At 36.6% G+C, this 22,080-nt stretch overlaps 1 protein-coding gene across 5 annotated transcripts in view; it reads left to right on the forward strand.

Annotated features, from left to right (window-relative positions):
* Positions 1–22,080, forward strand: part of PIBF1 (progesterone immunomodulatory binding factor 1) — a 244,453-nt gene that overhangs the window by 78,598 nt on the left and 143,775 nt on the right. For all 5 annotated transcript variants that reach the window (XM_007960565.3, XM_073014386.1, XM_073014384.1 and 2 more), the window contains exon 10: positions 2,830–2,928. In XM_007960565.3, the coding sequence (XP_007958756.3) occupies positions 2,830–2,928 (99 nt within the window). The remainder of the gene's footprint in view (positions 1–2,829; positions 2,929–22,080) is intronic.

Raw genomic sequence — 22,080 nt, forward strand, 5'->3', positions numbered from 1 at the left:
ACTGAGTCGGCAGGAGCCAGAAACAGGCAGAAACCCAGACCCCTTCGAGTTGGAGAGGCGGGAGCCCTCCCAGGCGCTGCTGCAGCGGCCCAGCCGCAGCTGTGGACCCAGGCATTCCTTCACTCTCGTCGGCCTAGGGAGCCCTCTTCCCCTGCAGGCTCAGAAAGGCCTGTTCCCGCTGCCTGGCCTCTCCCTACTCCCAGCGCCCACTGTGATTTCGGAGCAAAGTTGAGGCCAAGCCTGGGAACTGTTGCAGGTGTGCCCGCTCTTGGGGCAGTACTGACACCCCAGCCCTCTGCCACCTTGGCGTCCTCCAGACTTTGGACACTGACAAGCACGGAAGGGAGGCCAGCCAAAGTGGGGGATGAGGGCGGCTTGGTGCAGGCCTGCAGGTGCCCTTTGGCACTCCAGCCCAGGCGCCGGGTTACAGCTGGTTGATGGCGGCAGGAGGCAGGCAGGTTCCTGGACAGAAAGGAATGTGTCCCCGGTGAAGCCCCACCTCAAGCCAGGGGTGGCCTGGAGCATGGGAGCTGCGCCACCAGTTTCACAGAACAGAGTGAGAACTTACGTACTTTTTTCCCCTGACCTACCTATTGTCACCTATGTATTTCCTCCCCACTGAAGCCCACAAAAACCTCAGGCTCTGGCAGACGTCTGGACATCAGAGAGGAGCTACCAACTGTGGGTCTCCTCTCAGTCAGGAGCTGAGCAGACATTGGGATGGCCTGCCTGCAGATAGGAGCTACCCACTCTGGATCTCCTGAGAGCTGTACTGCCGCTCAATAAAGCACCTCTTTGCCTTACTCATGCTCCAGTTGTCTGTGTACCTCATTCTTCCTGGACACAGGACAAGAACTTGGGACCTACTTAATGGTGGGACTGAAAGAGCCGTAACACAAACAGGGCTGAAACACACCCCTCACTTACCACATTGCAACAAGACGAGAAGTGGGAAGGAGAGAAGAGCTGCAGCCCTTTGGGGAGCCTAGACCTAGGAGCTCCCTGAGCAAGGGCTCTGACACCTGTTTGGGGCTCTGCAGTTCCTGGCATCTCCAGGCTTCCGGGCACTACTGCATTCCCCGGTGCCAGCAGTGGAAGCAACTTTCAGTATGCCTGTCCGTTCACAGCCTCACAGGGAGCCTGGAGCCAGCGCCTGGAGCTGCCTACCCCACTACAGCCTGTGTGCCCGGCTGTGCGCAGTGGTTGAACCCCGCACTCACTCACTTGCTCACGCACCCCTTGCTGCTCTGCACTTGGCTTGCCCTCGGCAGGTGTGGGATCCCGGCTGGTAGAGCTTAAGCCGAGTACAGTCTGTGAGGCCGAGTGGGTGGAACAAGCCCAGTGGGCCTGAGCATAACTCGGACAAAGGCACCACTGGCCACAAAGGTTTCCAGCTGACAAAGCGACACCCCAAGGATCCTGTGACAACATCACCACGCAAAAGACTAGATTGAGTACTGGTACAGCAAGTATAAGTACTGAGCATTTCTATCCAATATTCAGTAGATAAGTTTATTAAAACTTTATGGCTTTCGCGACTCCCTACTCACATTCTATATGAATAATAAAAAATAATAATTTCCAATCCCGTGTTTCATGAGAATAGTGTGGCATGATGTAAAAAGCCCTGGCTTTGGAGTAAGAAATAACTGGATTCAAATTATGGTCCTCTTAGACTGTGTGACTTGAGGGCTAGGTACATGAGCTCTCTAAACTTCAGTTTACTCAGCTATAAAGTAGGTTATAAACTACAACTTAAGGGCTTTGTAGGGATTAGGTGAGCAAAATCATTTGTATTACATTCTTGTTATTTATGTTGTAACTGCTAGAGGAGGAGATTTTTTAAAAAATAGGTGACTATCTGAAAGAAACTTACGGTTGGTGTTTTTCTTGATTCAAAGTTTCATATTGATTAAAAGGCAAACATTTTGATCTTTGGAAGCTCATGGCTAGCTGTGTAATTTCCCAACTAGTCATTGTTATCTTCCAGCTTCCTTTAACTGACACTAAATGTATTTTTTCTATCAATTTCAGTTCTTTCCTACTGTCCTCACAACTGTTAAATAGATGACTTTTCCAATACCCTAGCCTCGTACTTCCTTGAGCCCTACATAAATATTGACCTTCATCTCAACTTTACTTAATTTAGCCATACTGATTTTCATACCCTATCTTGTTAGCCACCAAAATTCTGCCACTGAAAAGTTCTGTTCTACCTCCAAATCACCATTCTCCAGTCTTCCATCTTGCTTGTACAACTATTACACTTTGACTTAATCTGTCGTATCTTATCAGGACCTCTAATTCTTTGTCCCTTCTGCTTTATCCTATCTGTCAACCTGTGTTTCCTTCCTTTTCCTTCCTATATAACTGAGACTTCAAAGTTCTTCATTTCAACGATTCTTTTGCTCATATCCCAAACCGCACTTTTATTTTGATTATCCACAATATATCTTTCACTTAAAATATTTTGTGGGACATTTATTAACCTTCCAAAACCTCAGTTTTCTAGTGGGTAATACATGAGTAATTACACCTATCTCAATGGCTTCTGGTAAGGAATACATAAATTATATACAAACTGCTTAGCCTATCCTTTGACCCATGCTGAGAAGGGTGGTGTGATATCGAGATAGACCATATTTGTACCTACACTGGTGTATCCCGCACTTCAAGACACTCAATCAAGCCAGGCAGGTTTATATAGTGTACACTTTGGGTCCCCAACTTCTCAGATGGGTTCTTAAGATTGTCAGATAGTCCATCTTTAAGAAAGAACATGGATAAATCACACATTTGAAGTAACTGAAATGCATGTTTAAATTTTAGAAATCTCCGAGAAGCAAGGGATAATGCTGTGACTGAAAAGGAACGAGCAGTGATGGCTGAAAAGGATGCTTTAGAAAAACATGATCAGCTCTTAGACAGGTAAGCATCATGAAAATAGAAATGTTAAAACTCGAACCATTATTGGTTCTGTTATATATTCATTTAGAAAATGTATTTTAAAGAGAATAATTTTCATTTCAGTTGAGGTATAATTTATATGCTTTATTTTTTCAATATGCAATTATTGTATATGTTGACAATGAGGTATAGAATAGTTCAGTTACTCCAGAGAGTTTCCTTATGGCCCTTCAGTCCTTCTTAATCACTACTACTCAAGAGGCACCACTTTCTGATTTCTGTCACCATAGATTAGTTTTGCTCCTCTTAGACTAAAAATACTCTGTGTCCAGGTTCTTTCATTCCACTTTGTTGTTGTATCAGTAGTTCATTCCTTATTATTGCTGAGTATGAATATATTTTATTCACTTGTCAATGGTCATTTTGGTGGTTTCCAGTTTGTTACTATCATGCATAAAGCTGCCATATAATTTTTTGAAAGTGTGTTTTTATTTATCTTGGCTAAATACCTAGGAGTGGCATTGTTAATCATCGGGTTGATAAATGTTTTACTTTTTAAAAACCTGCCAGTGGTAACACCAAAGTGATTGTACCATTGTATAATTCCTAGTTTTTGTTTGTTTGTTTGTTTGTTTGTTTTTTCAAAATCTGTATGTTCTAAAGTATGTGTGTTGGAAGGAGAGTATCAGAGAGAATGATATATCTTTAATTTACCAATAGAAAATGATATTTATTTTTAGTAGCCTTGTTAAAAGTAAAATAACTGATGGGCATTATGGTAAATATCATTACTTCATTAAACATTCTACACTTTCAATTGTTTGACTATATAGAGCGTAAACAGTGGCTACCTTATATTTTTAACTTTTCATTTTGAAATCATTTCAGAAGAGTTGCTAAAATGGTATGAAAGTTTCTTCATACCCTTCACATACTAATAAACTTTTGAAATTAAGTTCAATGGGTCTTTTAGTTGTTAAATGAAGACCAGATTAATTTGAGATATAAGCAATACATAAAACTAAAATTTGAGGCGAGTCTTCATATAACTAACCTGTTGAAAAAATATTTTAGAATGGCTCAAATTGTGATACTTCTGAATTCACATCAACTTTATAAACTTGGCCTATGGAAGAATTTTAATAAATGTTATATTGAAGAAGTCATTCCTATAATGTGGAAGTATGTCTTACTCTCAACATCAGTGACTCATGCCTGTAATCCCAGCACTTTTGGAAGGCTGAGGCGGGTGGATAACTTGAGGCTCGGAGTTTGAGACCAGGTTGGGCAACGTGGTGAAACCCCATCTCTACGAAAAATGCAAAAATTAGCAGTGTGTGGTGGTGCATGCCTGTGATCCCAGCTACTCAGGAGGCCGAGGCACGAGAATCACTTGAACCCAGGAGGCAGAGATTGCTGTGAGCGGAGATCATGCCACTGCACTCCAGCCTGGGCAACAGAGTGAGACTCTTGTCTCAAAAAATTTTTTTTTAGTTTATCTAAAAAAAAGTAAAGATCATAGTATAAAAGATCATGGTATATAAATCAGCTCCTTTCATTAGAGTTCCTATAAAGCCTTCATGTTTTATATTTCATTATGTGTAACCCTTCCACTTACAAAACTGTGTGATGTCCCCTAAAGATTCATTTGACTTTGTGTTGATGTCAGTTTTTAATGTGTAGTTTTAGGAGTGTATATTTTTAGGGATGACTCTAGAATAAGATTTATGGGCAAACTAATAAGGTTTAAAAGAAAGCATAAGATATTACCTAGTAAATCAGAACTTATATTCTTCACTTTATAGCTACTGTGTGGTTTTGTAAAGTTGGAGAGAATAGTAAATCTGACCATAAAATTGACCAATTTATATTTATTGTAAGCTCTGTTATGTCCTACACTCTTAACCTAAATCCTTCTGATCCTACTTGTCCATACATTTGCAGCTGATATTCACCTGAAGGCCATGCAGTACTCTAATACCTAAAAGCATCTGTTAAATAATAGAGGATTCAATTACTTAATGTTTGTAAAGCACTTAGAACAGTGCCTTCCTATGATAACTACTATTATCATAGAATAATTTGTCCAATTTAGTTTTGTTGTGAAACTTTATTGAATTTTGTTCTTCACAAGTTGATATCTTTCTAATGAATTTTCCACTAAAATTTTAGATAAACTGGAAGACCTCATTTTCAAACTGCCAGATAAGAGGAAGCTTATTTATTCATAATTCTTTGAAGTCATAGTAAATCCTTGCTTATTCAGAGCCTAATTTTCAGCCAACCTTAAATATTTATGATAGTTTTAAAATCAAGACAAGGAAAAAAAGTCTTTGTAGATACTACTAAAAATAACCCTCGAGCAGCAAATAGAGCTAATGCTCAGGACTGTAAAGGACTTTACAGAACCAGAGACTTATGGATAAATGAGTAAATGAATGAGAATAATATCTGGGAATGTAAAACTCAAAATAAGCTTAGGCTTTAACAAAATGCTTAAAATAGCTAAAGTTACTTATCTGTTTTTTAAGATATAATATCAATAAATGAAGGGAAAAGTATCCCTGCTCAGGATCATAATGTTGATAAATGATATTTTTAAAAGTAGAATTCTAGATGTATCATCAATTTAATTCTTTCTTAATTAATATATAAATTAAGTGTAATTCATGCCAAAATTTTCAAATGACTTTGTGAAACTTGACAGAGCAACACTAAAAATTCTTTTTCACAGTTATCATGGCTATTCTTGTACATGTACTCTTCCACATAAATATTTATAACTATATTTTTTACATTATGCCTTTTCTTCATCTGAGGTTAAATTTTGGGGTAGTGTACATAGAGAACTAATTTTATTTTTCATGAAAATATCAGTTTCCTTAAGTTAAACGATACATTTAATGTAAGCCAAATAGAACCCAAAGATATATTTTTTTAAACCAGACAAATAAGTTTTGTAGCTTATATGGAAAAATTAAGTAAGTGCATTTCTAGATAAGAACAATGAATTGTGACAGGTCACTAGGGTAGCCAACTAGGGGAAAAAGAAAATTGAGATCCATACCTCATAACTTACACCGAGATAAATTTCATATGGATCAGAGATTTAAATGTAAAACCATTAAAAACCTAAGACGCCATAGGGGAATGTTTTTATAATCTTTAATTACAAAAGACCTTTGCAACTTAGGAGTTATAGAAGTAATAAATTGATGAGCTTGATTCCCTACAAATGGAAAATGTTGGTGTGGCATTACTGCCATAAGGAAAGTCAAAAAACAAATGCAAATGCAATCTTGGAAAAAATATTTGCAATATCTGTCACAGTCATGTCATTAAATTCATATTAAAACTATCCCTATTTTCAGCTGGGCATGGTGGCTCATGCCTGTAATCCCAGCACTTTGGGAGGCCGAGGCAGTTGAATCACCTGAGGTCCGGAGTTCAGAACCAACCTGGCCAATATGGCAAAACCCTGTCTCTACTAAAAATGCAAAATATTAGCCGGGCATGGTGGCACATACCTGTAATCCCAGCTACTTGGGAGGCTGAGGCAGGAGAATTGCTTGAACGGAACTTGGGAGGCGGAAGTTGCAGTGAGCTGAGATTGCACCATTGCACTCCAGCCTGGGCAACAAGAGTGAAACTCTGTCTCAAAAAAAAAAAAAAGCCTGTTTTCCACTAAAAACCAAAAGGTTGATAATACATTGTGTTTGCGTGGGTATGGAAAAACAGGCAATCTTAACATTGTTAGTGGGATTTTAAATTGGTACAACTAATATGGAGAGTAATTCAGTAATACCTATCAAAAGTACAAATGCACATAGCTGGTGTGTGTGTGTGTGTGTGTGTGTGTGTGTGTGTGTGTGTGTATGGAATGTATGTATGTGAGACGGAGTCTCACTCTGTTGCCCAGTCTGGAGTGCAGTGGCACAGTCTCCGCTCACTGCAGCTCTGCCTCCCTGTTTCAAGCGATTCTCGTGCTTCAGCCCCGAGTAGCTGGGACTACAGGCGCGTGCCACCACACCCGGCTAATTTGTGTATTTTTAGTAAAGACGGAGTTTTGCCATGTTGCCCAGTCTGGTCTCAAATTCATGACCTCAAGTGATCTGCCTGCCTCAGCCTCCCAAAATGCTGGGATTACAGGCTTGAGCCACTACACCCAGCCACACATTGCTCTTGATCAATAAATTTTATTTCTAATACTTTATCCTGCAGGTATACTTGCTAGGTTCAAAATGCTATGTATACCACTTTATTTACTGTAGCATAGTTGACATTTAGGCAGTAGTTAAAAGAATTGTAATTCATGAAAACATTTACAGAATACAACAGTGTAGTTGTACAAAAGGAAGTAAGTGGCTCTTTATATCAGGACCAGGAAAAATCTATTAACATTTATTGCTTCTGGAGAAGGAAATTGGGTGTTGGGTGGTTGGTGGACAGATAGAGATTTTGTACCTCATAAATATGTATCCTCCTTTGTACCTCATACATATTGAAACTTACAATGTTTTTTTTTTCTTTTTTGTGTATTTTTAATTAAATTTAAACAAAGAGTGATTATTAAGAATTCTTACATACAAGTTTCAAATCATAGTTACCGAGAAACTTCAGAAATTACGTTTTTAATACTCCTGGTGAACAATGGGAGTGACTAAAGGGAGTCAACAAATGCCATCTTGTTTTCATAAAAGGGAAGAATATAGTAGATTCTTGCAACTATTAAGAAACATATTGATAGATTACATTACATATCATATTTTGATAAATTATAAATAATTTGATGCAATCTTATATAAACTTTAAGCAAATTACTTGACTTTTTTTTAACTATAATGGATGTAAATACTTTGATGAACCTTTGTTTTTTCCATCTTCAGATAGGTGTGATGATTCTAACCATTTAGGATTGCTTTGAGCCTTAGATACTATATATATATATATATATATATGTGTGTGTGTGTGTGTGTGTGTGTGTGTATATATATATATGTGTGTGTATATATATAGATATATTTTTTTTTTTTTTTGGAGATGGAGTCTCGCTCTGTCACCCAGGCTGGAGTGCAGTGGCCGGATCTCAGCTCACTGCAAGCTCCGCCTCCTGGGTTTACGCCATTCTCCTGCCTCAGCCTCCCGAGTAGCTGGGACTACAGGCGCCCGCCACCTCGCAGATACGATATATTTTAAGTGTACGGCATAGATTATGCTTGGTAAGCAGCCATGCTTGCAGTGGTTTTTAAGATTGCTATTGAAAGAAGCAAGTATCACCAAGAGTTAGGATGGGTTCTCTAAGAATAAATCAAAGAAGACTACATTTCAATTTTTAAGAGATATATTGCAGGGGTAAAGCATGGAAATGCGTTAGATAGGAAACAAGGGATTTGATAAGACTTTCCATGACATCCTTTTAAACAATATGGGGAAAATACGGGGACAGTTCAAGGCCAGGTAAATGGATTAGTAACTGTTGAAGGGCTTTATCCAAATGTTGTTAGAGAATCATTAATTAAGAAGTGGGTATATGATGCTCATCTGTAATATCCTGTAGTACTATATTTCTGCATTTTTGTCAGTGATTTCAGGAAAAATTAAAACTACATTTAACAAAGTTGATGTAAAACAGAGAAGAATAACAAATTAATTGAATAATGAAGTAAGGATCTAATAGATCTTTTCAGGGAGAATTAATGAACTGAATGAATTTTAATAGGAATAAATGTAAGATCATGCAGTTGGGTCTAGAAAACCTATGATTTATTGGTTTTATAGGCTTAGACGTGAAATACGAAAATGACCTGGAAGGTTTGAATATGGAGATATTATCCTACAGTAATAGAAGTTATATGTAGAATGTGATCTGTAATTACCTTACCTATAGAATTATGCTGATACCTGGGCACCCAAGCTTTAAACTAAAAGGTTTTCAGAGGAATACGCCATAACTGCAAAAAGATTCAAAAGTGCCCTATTAGTGATAGGCTATAACTACCTACAAATATTTTAGGTGTTCACATATGAAAGAGCTGAATTTCTTACTTGGCAAGACCTAAAGTAGTAGAATAGGGATCACTGGGTGATCACTGCAAGAAAGTGTGAAGATAGTAGGACTTTTCAGAATGCCTTAGCATCTAACACATTCTCTATCAGTAGTATTCAGGCATAAGCCAAATTCAGTAGAAATGTGCTTGTAAAGATTGAAGCATCAAGTGGGCAGCTTGATGAGTTTAAAGCCCCCTTTCATCCTGATGTGACAACCATGTAAAAGAGTTGATAACGCTCATTAAGTTACCATGCAAAAGAAATGGTGAACCCAAGCTCATTATGAGAATATTATTTAAAAGATTTCTGTAGTTCACTTTCCTCGTGTTTTTTTAGGAGTGTGTGTGTGTGTGTGACAGCAGAGAGACAGAGAATCTACTGAAGTTATTTTGAGTATAGAGTGTCTATGTGGCCTATGTGTTTAAACTCATATATTTTGGGACTATCGTATATATTTTGTATATAGTGAAACTTAAGGAAAAATATTCTGTATTTTTCAGAGGTTAAATTTTTAATATTCAAATATGTGATGCTGGCTTCCTTTGTCACTTCCTATGTTTTAATCTTTATGTGGAATGTGATTTCCCTGAATCATGCTTAAGTAAAGCCTCTGGCATGCCTATACATAATGTTCTAGTCAGGTATAATTAGCCTCATCTTTTTCATTTATGTTAGAAGTTTTTATTGTCAAATGCCACATTTTTATGATTAAACAACCTGTGTTATTATAAAGAGAAATGTGTGGAAACAGCATGCCGTTTTTCAAACGAATGAAAATGGCTTTTTACTCAAAGACTTTACTTTTTCTACAAAGGAAAGTACTTTTCTCAGGCAAATAAAAGACCCATGTATGTCCCAATTCAAGCTGAACAATTTGATAAGTAACAAATACCCAGTTTTCGTGAACATGAACAGTTATTATGTCATGTTCTGTTGCTTTGAATCCCTGCATGCACTCCTAAGATTGTTTCTGCCAAAAAGTGGAAATTTTAAAATTCAGTGTTTGTAGTAGAATAAATTGAATACACTGTTACATTTGTGGGCTACTACATAGAATCCTATGTTTGGATCTAAAATGTAAGGTTGCAATTCAAAATTAATTTTAATAGTAAACTTTTTTCAGTTATGGTTTGTTTTAGGTAAAAAAATGTGTTCTATGCAAGGTACAGTGGCTCACACCTGTAATCCAGGCACTTTGGGAGGCCAAGGTGAGAGGATCACTTGAGCCCAGGAGTTTCAGACCAGCCTGGGCAACATAGTGAAACCTAATCTCTACAAAAAATGTAATAATTATTATATATAAGATATATATTATGTACATGTATATTATGTATTTTAAAGTAATTTTCATTGTAAGTATTTTTAAATGAATATTGTTTGAAATTATGTTTTCAATCCCAACTTCTCTGGTAATGGTAGGAGTTTTGTCCTCATTTTATACTGCTACAAGGCCAAAGCAAGAAGGCATGCAAAATGAGATGAGCAGAGTAAGTGATTTTTATGTCATATTGGGCTAGTTTAAAGTCTGATAAAGAAACCAGCTGTCCTGAATTTCCATTCAGTGTTTTTTTTTTCATATTTCTATATACTTTTATCTTTGTATTTTAATCTGCTACCAGGCTAAAGTGCAGTGGCATGATCTCGGCTCACTGCAGCCTCCACCTCCCAGGGTTCACGCAGTTCTCATGCTTCAGCCTACTGAGTAGCTGGGACTACAGGTGTGTGCCACCACACCCGGCTAATTTTTGTATTTTTGGTAGGTATGGGGGTTTCGCCATGTTGGTCAGGCAGGTCTCAAACTCCTGACCTCAAGTGATCAGAAAAAATGCAGCAATTGTTGAAGCCAAAAATATGGCAATAGAATAAGATGGCAAAAACTGATGAGAGAAACTATATATGAAAATGATAGTACAGAAATAAAAAGGAATGAAAGAGAAATAGTATTTAGGGTCAGGGAAGTTCTGGAAAACCATGTTGGTAATTTGAGGCTGGATGTTTATAAAACAGAAAAAAGAATAAAGTGATGAAAACAGAGAAAAAGTAATTGACATGGAGGACAGCCAGTATATATTCACCTTCAGTGTGCCAAGGGAAGAAAACAACAAAATGGAACAGGAAAAAAAAAGCATTTAGAGATACAATAGAAGAAAACATTTTCTGAAATAAGGAATCTGCAATTTAGAAGAACTCATCACATTCTGGGTAGTGGGAAGAGGATGGGAAACAGCAATGTCGTAAATCTAAGTGAAGTTACAGAACATGAATGTTAAAGGAATAGAATTAGAAGTATCTGGGCAGAATAAGTAAGTCATTTACTAAGGAAAAAATAAGTCTAAGCTGCATGCAGTGGCGTGCCTATAGACCCAGGTACTCAGCAGGCTGAGGCAAGAGAATCGCTCAAGTCCAGGAGTTGAGGACCAGCCTAAGCAACATAGTGGGATGCCCATCTCAAATAAACAAATAAATTAATTTATTTGAGCTCAACGTTTTCTTCCATAATAATACTTTATTCATTTAGCAATATATATTAACCACCAAGCACCATTTTCAGGCACTGTGATTAAGGGTTTAACAGGATGAAAGGCTCTCTGTCTTAATGGAACTTGTATTTCTGTGATGTAAATCAGAAAATATACAAATAACAAAAATAATTTTTAGAGAGTAGCAATTGTTTGAAATATATGAAATAGGGTATGATTCAGGGAGGTGTGCAGTCTGAAAGATGAGAAGGAACCAGTCATGTGAGGTCCCATGAAACATATTACATATGGCCTTCCTGAAAAACCTATTGGAAATTGTAACTTCACCAAAGAAGAAAAGAGTCAAAGAACTCATGGATTGAGATGTCAAGGTAAAGAACTGGCAGTGAACATTTAGTGTAAAATGTAATCTTAATGACCTTTATCATTTTGGTTACAAAACATTGTAATCATAATTGTTAACAAGAAATTATAACATAAAAATAATAGTAGAGGCAAAATAGCAGAAACTTGCAACTAAAATTAGAGAATTGATGGTAAGAGAAATAGTGTTTGTACGTATTTTATATATAATGTTCTCAAATTTCATGAAATAATAGTTTTATGAAGAAATATATGTTTTAACATATCACTTAAAACTATAAATGGAACAGGCTGTATATTTTGCGTACTACCGGAGGAAGGGGAAAAAAAATCAATCACAGGCTATATAACAAAGGACAGATAGCAAAGCAAACACCAAAGAAGTAAAAAAACAGAGACCATAAATTAAGATGGAGGAAGGCTAAACATATCTTTTCTAATAGCAATTGTAAATGTGACAAACACACAGTGTATATAGGAAAAGAAATACAGTTGGGGTCAAAAATAAAACTTCTTCCACATTAGTAAGTGACTCAGGGCCGGGCACGGTGGCTCGTCCCAGCACGTTGGGAGGCCGAGGCGGGTGGATCACAAGGTCAGGAGATCGAGACCATCCTGGCTAACACGGTGAAACCCCATCTCTACTAAAAATGAAAAAAAAAAAAAAAAAAATTAGCCGGGCATGGTGGCGGGTGCCTGTAGTCCCAACTACTCAGGAGGCTGAGGCAGGAGAATGGCATGAACCCGGGAAGCACAGCTTGCAAGGAGCAGAGAGCTCGCCACTTCACTCCAGCCTGGGCGACAGAGCGAGACTCCGTCCCAAAAAAAAAAAAAAAAAAAAGTGACTCAGGATTTTCAAAGATAGAAAAAAGGCAAAATAATACAGAATTAAACTATTCTAAAATAATTTATTACAGATTGTCTTAAAATAATAATTCAGAACCTTGAGAATCCCTCTGTAATGACATTATGTACACGATAAAGATATGCTCAGAAATCTTTACATGTCAAATTTCCAAGAGGGAAAGTGCTTATTTTCCTATTCTGAGTTCCATGCCCAGCCCAGGCAGCTCAACTGTTGTCAGAGGCGATGGTTACATTTTAAAAACATGGTTTAAGGGTATGTATACTGTCTAGATAAAGTTCTAAATAAAGAGCATGCTGAACAGATAATTTCAGTTAATTGCTTACTATGGTTTATGCTTCAAAACTATTTGATGAAGCAAAGAAACTAAACTCGGAAAATATAAACAAGTTGGAATCATGTTGTTAATTCATAAGCACTTACTAACTAAATCCTGCTTAAGGCCACATTAAAGTTACAATTATGGATATATATTGAAGTGTGTGACTCATAAATTAGCTTAAAAATCAGGTTCATTCATCTTACAGACCTTGGTTGAGAGTGAGGAGGATGGGGTGTTCCATGATCTTTTCTAAGTCTAGCCAGCTGCCTCCCAAATGTGTAATTTGGGGTTACACGTTGAGAAAGTAGACTGAATCAATACAAATATGTAAGTGTTACTAGAAAAAGAACTCAATTACATGTTCTTCTGATTACTCATCAATAGCATCAAAAGGAAATGATTTGGATGAAGGAAACGTATGTGTGCACATTTTTTAAGATGTTTCTTATAAATCTAGCGTCATAGTTGGTCATTATGCTTGTGAACTGAAAACCAGAGAAAGTAAGAGCGTAAGTTGTGTGTGTGCGCATGTGTGTGCATGTGTGTGTGTTCATACAGCTTTCTGTATAGGCTGCTGCTCTGTTGCTTTAGGGGGAAATTTTCATAGATTTACATTTGGTAAATATACTCACATCCAAAAAAAGATGTATGAAAAATTGGAATGCCAGTGAACTAAATCAACTCATAAAAACTAAAGTTAAGAGTAAGATTATTTTCCACAATTATTTTAAAATATGATGTTTACTGGAAGGAAAGTCCGGAGAATTACCACAGATGAAGTGTGAGTGTATTTCTCCCACTTGTAAATGAGCTCTTATTTCCTACAGTGTATATTCTGGTCCACAATGAGTCATTTTCAACATGTTTCAGTTTAACTTCTAATACATTTTTAAACTTGGCAGGCATATTTAGATGAACATTACTTCCAGTTTTAGAGACTGCTTCTAAATTATACTTCAGTGTTGTAGTCATCATGAACAGTTCTTTCAGTAAAAGGAAACAGGATTGATTGGAAATGTATGTTTTGGAGGAGCAAAAAAATGGTTACCGTTTTTAAATTTTGTTACTACATAAACCCTCTTAACATTATCTTAAAAAGTTGCAGTTGTGAGGCCCTTTTATGGATAGAAGATACTAATTTAGAGAAGAGAATATATGATGTATCCTAGATAATAGTAAAGTTAATATTTATTAAACTTTTAGTATGCCTAGCACTGTTTAAATGTTCTATACGTATTAACTATTTTAATACCTGCGTAATAGGCAGTAGTGTGTTTTCTGTAAGCCATTCAGGCCATGTTTCTATTAGAAAATGTGAAGCCCAGCACACATCTGGATGTGTAACTAAAACTTCATGAGTGTTTGTAAAAACTACAATTTATATAGAGAATTTTACGTATTACCAGCTCTGAATAAGTATTTAATAATTACCTTGTATAAATGTATGCAATCCTGTGAATCTTCTGGCAGATTTCATTGGCCAACCTGTCTACTGTTATCTTTTAAATATTCTTGGTTTTTGTTACTGTAATTTTTACACTGTGCCTTATTATTGTTAACACTTTAAAAGTTCATAAAAATTTAGTTTGAAAACTGCTTCAAGATCATTGCAAACCTTGCATTCATTTTGCAAATGAGGAGACAAGTCTAAAGAGGTAATACAGCTTGTCCTCAGTTACACTGTTACTAGAAATGGAGCCATAATTACACATCTGTTCTCTTTGTTCCCATCCCAGTTGTTCTTTCTGCCACACCATTATGTTATACTTAGTAAATAGTATATGAAGCATAATATGTGTGAAGTTGAACATCAGTAGGTATATTTTTGTTCTCAAATATACACATCAAAAACAACAAAATTTATACTGTATTTCATAGGGTTGCAATGATAAATTGCCAAAATTTGGTGGCAAAACGACAGAAATTTATTCTCCATTTTAGAGACCAGAACTCTGAAACTAAGATGTTGACATGTCTTTACTCTCTCCTGAGACTCTAGGGGTAATCCTTTGATTGCTTCTTCCAGCTTCTGGGGGGCCCCCAGGCATTCCTTGGCTTCCTTGGCTTGTAACTACATCACTCTAGTCTCTGCCTCTGTCTTCATGTGGCTTTCTCCTCTGTGTGCCTCGTATATGGATACATCTGATTGCATGTTATGGCCCACTCAGATAATTCAGGACAGGTCTCTCATCTCAAGCTGCTTAATCACATCTGCAAAGACCCTTTTTCCAAATAAGGTAATAGTCACAGCTTTTGGGAGTTAGGACATGGACTTCTCTTTTTTGGCAAAGTTGGGGGCACCATTCAACCTACCACATACACCTTTTAATTCATGTGAGTTATAGTTGCTTGAATTCTTCAATAAGGTTAACATTTTATTTTGAAATTATTCAACTAGAATTTTCTAATTTTAGGAGTTACTGAAATTCTATGATATTTCTTTGGACTGTCTTTTCAACCTACTAATGTGTCATTTGCCAAACTGTTAGCTGTTGAACAAAATCATACCTTAGAGATTCTAGACTCTGCCATATCATCTATGACGTGTATTTATTATGACTTTAAAATCTTCCTGTGTGACTTTTAATAACATTCTTTAAGAACATCATGACAGTGACATTAGGATTATAGAAACAGAGTAGTTATACATTTTTAACAGATACAGTGTAAATACCTAGCATTTTGACAAGCTATGTTAGCTTCATTTAGGCCATTTAATTGCTAAAAATTAAATTTTGCTCTACTGTATTTGAGATCCTTTAGATTTGGGATGCTTTCATGGTGACTGTTTCATGTTTTATTTTCATTCCTTATTTTTTTCATTCAAGTCATTCCTGATTTTAATAAATGTTTATGCATAATATGTATCTTTGTATTATATATCCCAGTTGTATGATCATTTAGTTTCTGCTTCTGTAGAAATCATTATTACTAGATGTGAAGATATGCTGAATTCATTTTAGCCATTGAAAGTATATTACTGTAAATGAAAGGAAAAACAACCAATATATTATATAAGTCTGTGCTTCCTACAGTTATTGATATGGTTTGGGTCTGTGTCCCCACCCAAATCTCACCTTGTAGCTCCCATTATTCTTATGTGTTGTGGGAGGGACCGGGTGGGAGATAATTGAATCATGGCGGGGTTGGGTCTTTCCCATGCTGTTCTTGTGATAGTAAATAAGTCTAACAAGATCTGGTGGTTTTAAAAATGGGAGCTTCCCTGCACAAGCTCTCTCTCTTTGCCTACCACCATCCACAAAAGATGTGACTTGCTCCTCCTTGCCTTCACAAGGAGGCCTTCTCAGCCATGTGGAACTGTAAGTCCATTAAACCTCTTCTTTTGTAAATTATCCAGTCTCGGGTATGTCTTTATCAGCAACATGAAAATGGACTAATACAGTTATTAATAGAATTAAATGAAATTCATTATTTAATTTTAAGTACTCAACAAATATTAGCTATTATTATTACCATCATCTAGTTAGTTGATTTTTAAAGTAAGATGTGTCTATGTTCTCTTTTCAGCACCATAAAGGTAGAGCAGTCTCTGACTAGATCTGGTAAAAAATATTTCATGCAGATGAGTAAACTTCGCGATTACAATGAGCTCTCTAAAGAAAAAGTCCCCTTTCCTTACTTACTGTATATTCTAATTGTTAACGACTTATACAATTGGGATTTTTCTTGCATCTTTTTGTAAATTATTTAAAAAACTATGTGTTTTAAAATTGATGTTTTTTAAAACTTCAAGGTAGTGTGTTTTCATTTTGTAAATGGGAAGTGTCTATATTATTTGTAAAAAGTAGAAAATTAGTTTATGCATCTTCAAATAGCAAAGCTTACGTGACCATCACATATCTATTATTAAAATTCAAATGTTTTAATTCACTTGGACCCCAAATGTGAATTTCTCTTGGCGAGATTATTCATAGATTCTCTGCATGTAATGATGCCTATGATTTCTAAAATTCTTTTTGTCTAAAATCATGAAGATGGCAAATGCACAAAATAATACATCTCCGGGCTGTGCGTGGTGGTTCACGCCTGTAATCCCAACATGTTAGGAGGCTGAGGCAGGAGGATTACTGGAGGCCAGGGTTTCAGGAACAGCCTGGGCAACAAAGTGAGACCCCATCTCTGCACACACACACAAAAATTAACCACGCACAGTGGCTTGTGCCTATAATCTCAGCTACTCAGAAGGCTGAGGTTGAAGGATCCCTTGAGCCTTGGTGTTTGAGGCTGCACTGAGCTAAGATGGTGCCACTATGCTCCTGCCTGAGCAACAGAGCAAAACTCTGTCTCTTTATTTAAAAAAAGAAAGAAAACATATTTCTCCTTGCCTGCAGGCGAGAATGCACCCAGATCATTCTAGTCTGATAGGCTATCCATATGCAAACCGGTAAAGGAACTCACATACCTGTAAAGGTACTCACGTACCTGTAAATGACAATGAAATGTTAGCTTCATAATAGTTTATGGAAGTAGTTTACAGGAAAGTCAAGGTATAGTAAATAACCTATCATTTATAAGAATGGAATGTTCTGTATGTTGGTGTAACAAAACATGTCTATTCTTTTGTGTCATGTTTTGCCGTTGGTTAAACCATACATTTGATCAAGTAGTAAGTCAGCAGATACTTCAACTTGGTATCCAGTATAACCAATATCACCTCTTCGTTATAGAAACAGCCTCTTCCATGGCTGGGTGCAGTGACTCATTCCTGTAATCCCAACACTTTAGGAGGCCATGGTGGGAGGATCACTAGAGGCTAGGAGTTTGAAACCAGGCTGGGCAACATAGTGAGACCCCAGCTCTACCAAAAATTTTTTTACAAATTTTTTTAAAGACAAAACTACTTCTTCCCATTATTGTCTGTACCCTAACTAAATATTAAGCATTCCACTTGTAAGAAAGTTATTAGCTCTGATCGCCTCTGTTTATTCTTATGTATGAGTTTTCATTCCACAAGTTTTAGACAGTGTTTACAAAGTGTAAGTTATACAAAGGTATAGCTAAAGGTTGTGGCTACTTAACCATATATATATATATATGTATATATCTCTCTCTCTTTAATGATAGAGACCACTAGAGCAGTATTGACTTAAATGGCTCAAATATTTCATGAGCTTTCAATAAAAAAGACTAGCAATAGTAATTTTGAGTTTATTTAGGTAGGATTATGAAAAAAGTTATCTTTTTTCTTTTTATGAATTTTGTTTGTAAAAATTATAATTTAATTGTATAAGCACTTTTATGAATTTTTAATTGCAGATAACATCTGATAAATGTTATAAATTTGTTCCCACATAATTGTACATGACATACAATTCCATATAGCTAAACTCATTTTCCATTACCATTTTATAATAGAACCTAATGGAAATTAATTAACATGACTGCCTTTTTCCTGTGAGAATTGAGTCTCCATAGCCCATTCTATGAACTGTTATCTGCCTTCCTTAATTCTTTAATGTATAGATGAACCTAACATTCCCTTCCTGTCGATTTCAGATGTTTAATGTTGCTTGCCTTGTTTCGTTTTATTTTAAATGAGAGCCGACATTATGAGCTCAGCACTTAACTGAGTACATCAAAGGCAAAAGAGAAACATATCTCTCCCCATGGTTTCAGATGAGAATCTGGAGAAAAATATGTACGTGTGCTCAGATTTCTCTTTGTTGGAGTATGGACTATGGAAAGAGAAATAAAATGCCAAAGTATCTCTTTAAACTTTTCGTATGGTGGGCTAGAACTTGTTCAAGTCAATATTTATTGAACCTTTGTACATGACACACTGTAGAGAATTTTAAAAATTAAAACAGTTTCTGTTTTGAAAGAGCTGAAATACATATATACATATTTATATTTTAAAGCAAAATTTTATATATGTTAAGAAGTCTGTTGTAGGCTGTGAATGTCCCTATCTGTTTTGGGAGTGGCCTTTTAAAAGAGGTAGTACATGAAACAAGCATTTGAAGTGTGAAATTTGACATGCAGATATGAAAGAAGACTATTCCAAAAATGTTATAAACCTAAATATAGAAGAAACAAAGTAAAAGAATTGTCAAAAAACAACAGATAATTCATTCACCTGATTCAGAGTGTACAAGTAGAAAAGAGATAAGGATAGACAGTTTCATTTTTTGGTAGAATGTCAGAATAAAGAGCTTTTATTTACTTCAGTGGGCAGTGAGGGCTGACATGATGAGATTTACATTTTAGAGAATTAGCTTGGCAGTAATATATTTATATGTATTTATGGTAATTCAAGATGCCCTGAATAGGAGTGCCTGAAGTCCAGATGATTGGTAACTATGGCCTGAATTGGATGGTGGCATAGAGAATAAAGATGGGAAAATTGGTTTTAGAAATACAACTTGGAGGTGATGGGGGGTAGAGATTTTTCCACCTGTTCTCCACTGCCATCCTCCATCCCTCACAAAGAAAAGAAATTTTTAGTGCATTTAGATCATATTCCAAAATATAGTTTGGGCCATGCTTCTAGTCAAGTGGTGTGTGTCTGTCTGTCTGTCTGTCTCTCTCTCTCTCTCTCTCTCTCTCTCTCTCTAGTTTCTCTCTCTCTCTCTCTTTTGAGACAGAGTCTTGCTCTGTCACCCAGGCTTGTGTGCAATGGCGTGATCTCAGCTCACTGCAACCTCCGCCTCCTGGGTTCAAGTGATTCTCCTACCTCAGCCTCCCGAGTAGCTGGGATTACAGGTGCCCACCACCTTACCCGGCTAATTTTTGTATTTTTAGTAGAGACAGGGTTTCATCATGTTGGCCAGGCCGGTCTCGAACTCCTGACCTTGTGATCCACCCGCCTTGGCCTCCTAAAGTGCTGGGATTACAGGCGTGAGCCTCCGTACCCAGCCTCAAGTGGTCTTTCTCTAAAAGATTACAGTCATGATTAGAGCTTCCCCTTCCACGTCATCTTTTCCTAGCTCTGGCAAAACGGGGTGGAGCTCACTTGTACCACTTCTCAGTCTTCTGCATTATATACATGCTAATGTATGTAGACTCCAGGAGCCAACCAGTGTTAAGATGGTGTTGGGGCTTAATGTCCTCTCTTAAACCTGCTACTCTTAGTTGGAGTTTTTACTACAAGCGCAGCTAATAATGTAGTCACAATTTTATTTCCAATTTGCTACTGTCCCCTTTTTCAAAAGCCTCATGGTAAGGGGATGCTTGTCTTAATAAAGCATTTAGACATTTTTTTAACTCACCCTAATATCATTTAATAGCACCCAGTCCCTGTATCACCACTAACAGATGGATCCTGTTACAATAGAGGCAATATAATTTACATTTAAGAGTACAGTTTCTGGAGGGTAAATAGCCTAGGAGGTTATGATCCCAGCTCTATTGTTCCTGGGTGCATGACTTTAGGGAAGTTACTTAACCTCTATGTCTCAATTTCCTCATGTATAAAATATAATAATAGTAACTTATAGAATTGTGAGGAATAAATGAGTGTTAGATATAGTGTTTGTTACATAATGTGTTAAATATTAGCTATTGTGATTATTACAGGATGCAGTAACTGACAATAATTGAAAGCATCTTGGAGATTTATCAATGATTCCTACAGAATTTTCTGGGTTGTTTGAGATAATACTGATTTCATTATCAGAAATAGGACTTTCAGGAAGCAGAAGTGATTCATGTGTTAATGAAGGCTATAATTTTGATTTAGGAATTGTACTTGAAGTGCTAAAGCACCATTTAGGTATAGAAATAGAGTTGACAAATAAGAATAAGGATCTCAAACCTGGGAGAAATAACAAGCCTATAAATAAAGATTTGGGGTATATCAGCAATGCTGAACCCTGTAGTAAGTGCCCTGAAATTGGGGAAGAGATTTAATAATTGCTGTGGAGCAATATTGTGCTAAATGTTTTAGGAGTTTTGTTTGTTTAATTAATTTTATTCTCAATTTTTATTTCTCATAATTGCTTTGTGTGAGGAAATTAAGGCTCAAGGAGGTTTTCTGAAAATGCCATGGCTGGAGTTTACAAATAAATTACAAAAACTTTAAGTAACTTTAGCAAGATTACAGGATACAAGTTACTATGAAAAAAATTTAATTGTATTTCTGTATGTTAGCGCTATGCATGTAAGAATTGGAAATTTTCTAAAATAAACCTTTTCAATAGCAGAAAAATATCAAATACTTAGGGATAAAATTAACAAAATATGAAGCAAGTACAGGACCTGTACACTGAAAACTAGCAAATATTGCTGAGAAAAAAACAAGGAATACCTAAATAAGTGGAGCAAGATATCATGTTCATAGATTTGAACACTTAATTTTGCTGTAATGTCAGATTTTCCCAAACCGACGTAAATATTCAGTGCAATTCTGATCAAAAACTCAACAGACTTTTTTTGTAGTCTAATCAGCTAACCTAAAATTTACATAGAAATCGAAAGGACCAGAATATCCAAAACAATTTTGAAAAAGAGAGATGAAGGTGCCTAGTGAGGAAATGATAATCTTTTCAACAAATCTTGCTAAACCATTCAGATATCCATATATAAAAAAGTACACCTCCACCCCTACTTCGTACCTACAAAAATTAATTTGTAATTCATATATCTAAATGTAAGATCAAAAACTAGAAAATAAAGGGAAACCCTTAGAAACCTTGAGTTATCAAAGGTTGCATAAATAGGACATAAAGAACATGAACCATCAAGAAAAACTTGTTTCCTTTTTTTTTTTTTTTTTTGAGCTGGAGTTTCGCTCTTGTTGCCCAGGCTGGAGTGCCCAGGCAGTGGGCGCGATCTCTGCTCACTGCAACCTCCGACTCCCCAGTTCAAGTGATTCTCCTGCCTCAGCCTCACAAGTAGCTGGGATTTCAGGCATGCACCACCATGCCCGGCTAATTTTGTGTTTTTAGTAGAGGCGAGGTTTCACCATGTTGGTCAGGCTGGTCTGACCTCAGGCCATCCACCCGCTTTGGCCTCCCAAAGTGCTGGGATTACAGGTGTGAGCCACCACACCTGGCCTAAGAAAAACTTGATATTTCAACTTGGCTGTAGTTAGGGGACAAAAAGAAAAACTCGTTAAATTGTACTTATTCAAAATT

Source organism: Chlorocebus sabaeus, chromosome 3 (assembly GCF_047675955.1).
Source record: "Chlorocebus sabaeus isolate Y175 chromosome 3, mChlSab1.0.hap1, whole genome shotgun sequence".
Lineage (NCBI taxonomy): Eukaryota > Metazoa > Chordata > Mammalia > Primates > Cercopithecidae > Chlorocebus > Chlorocebus sabaeus.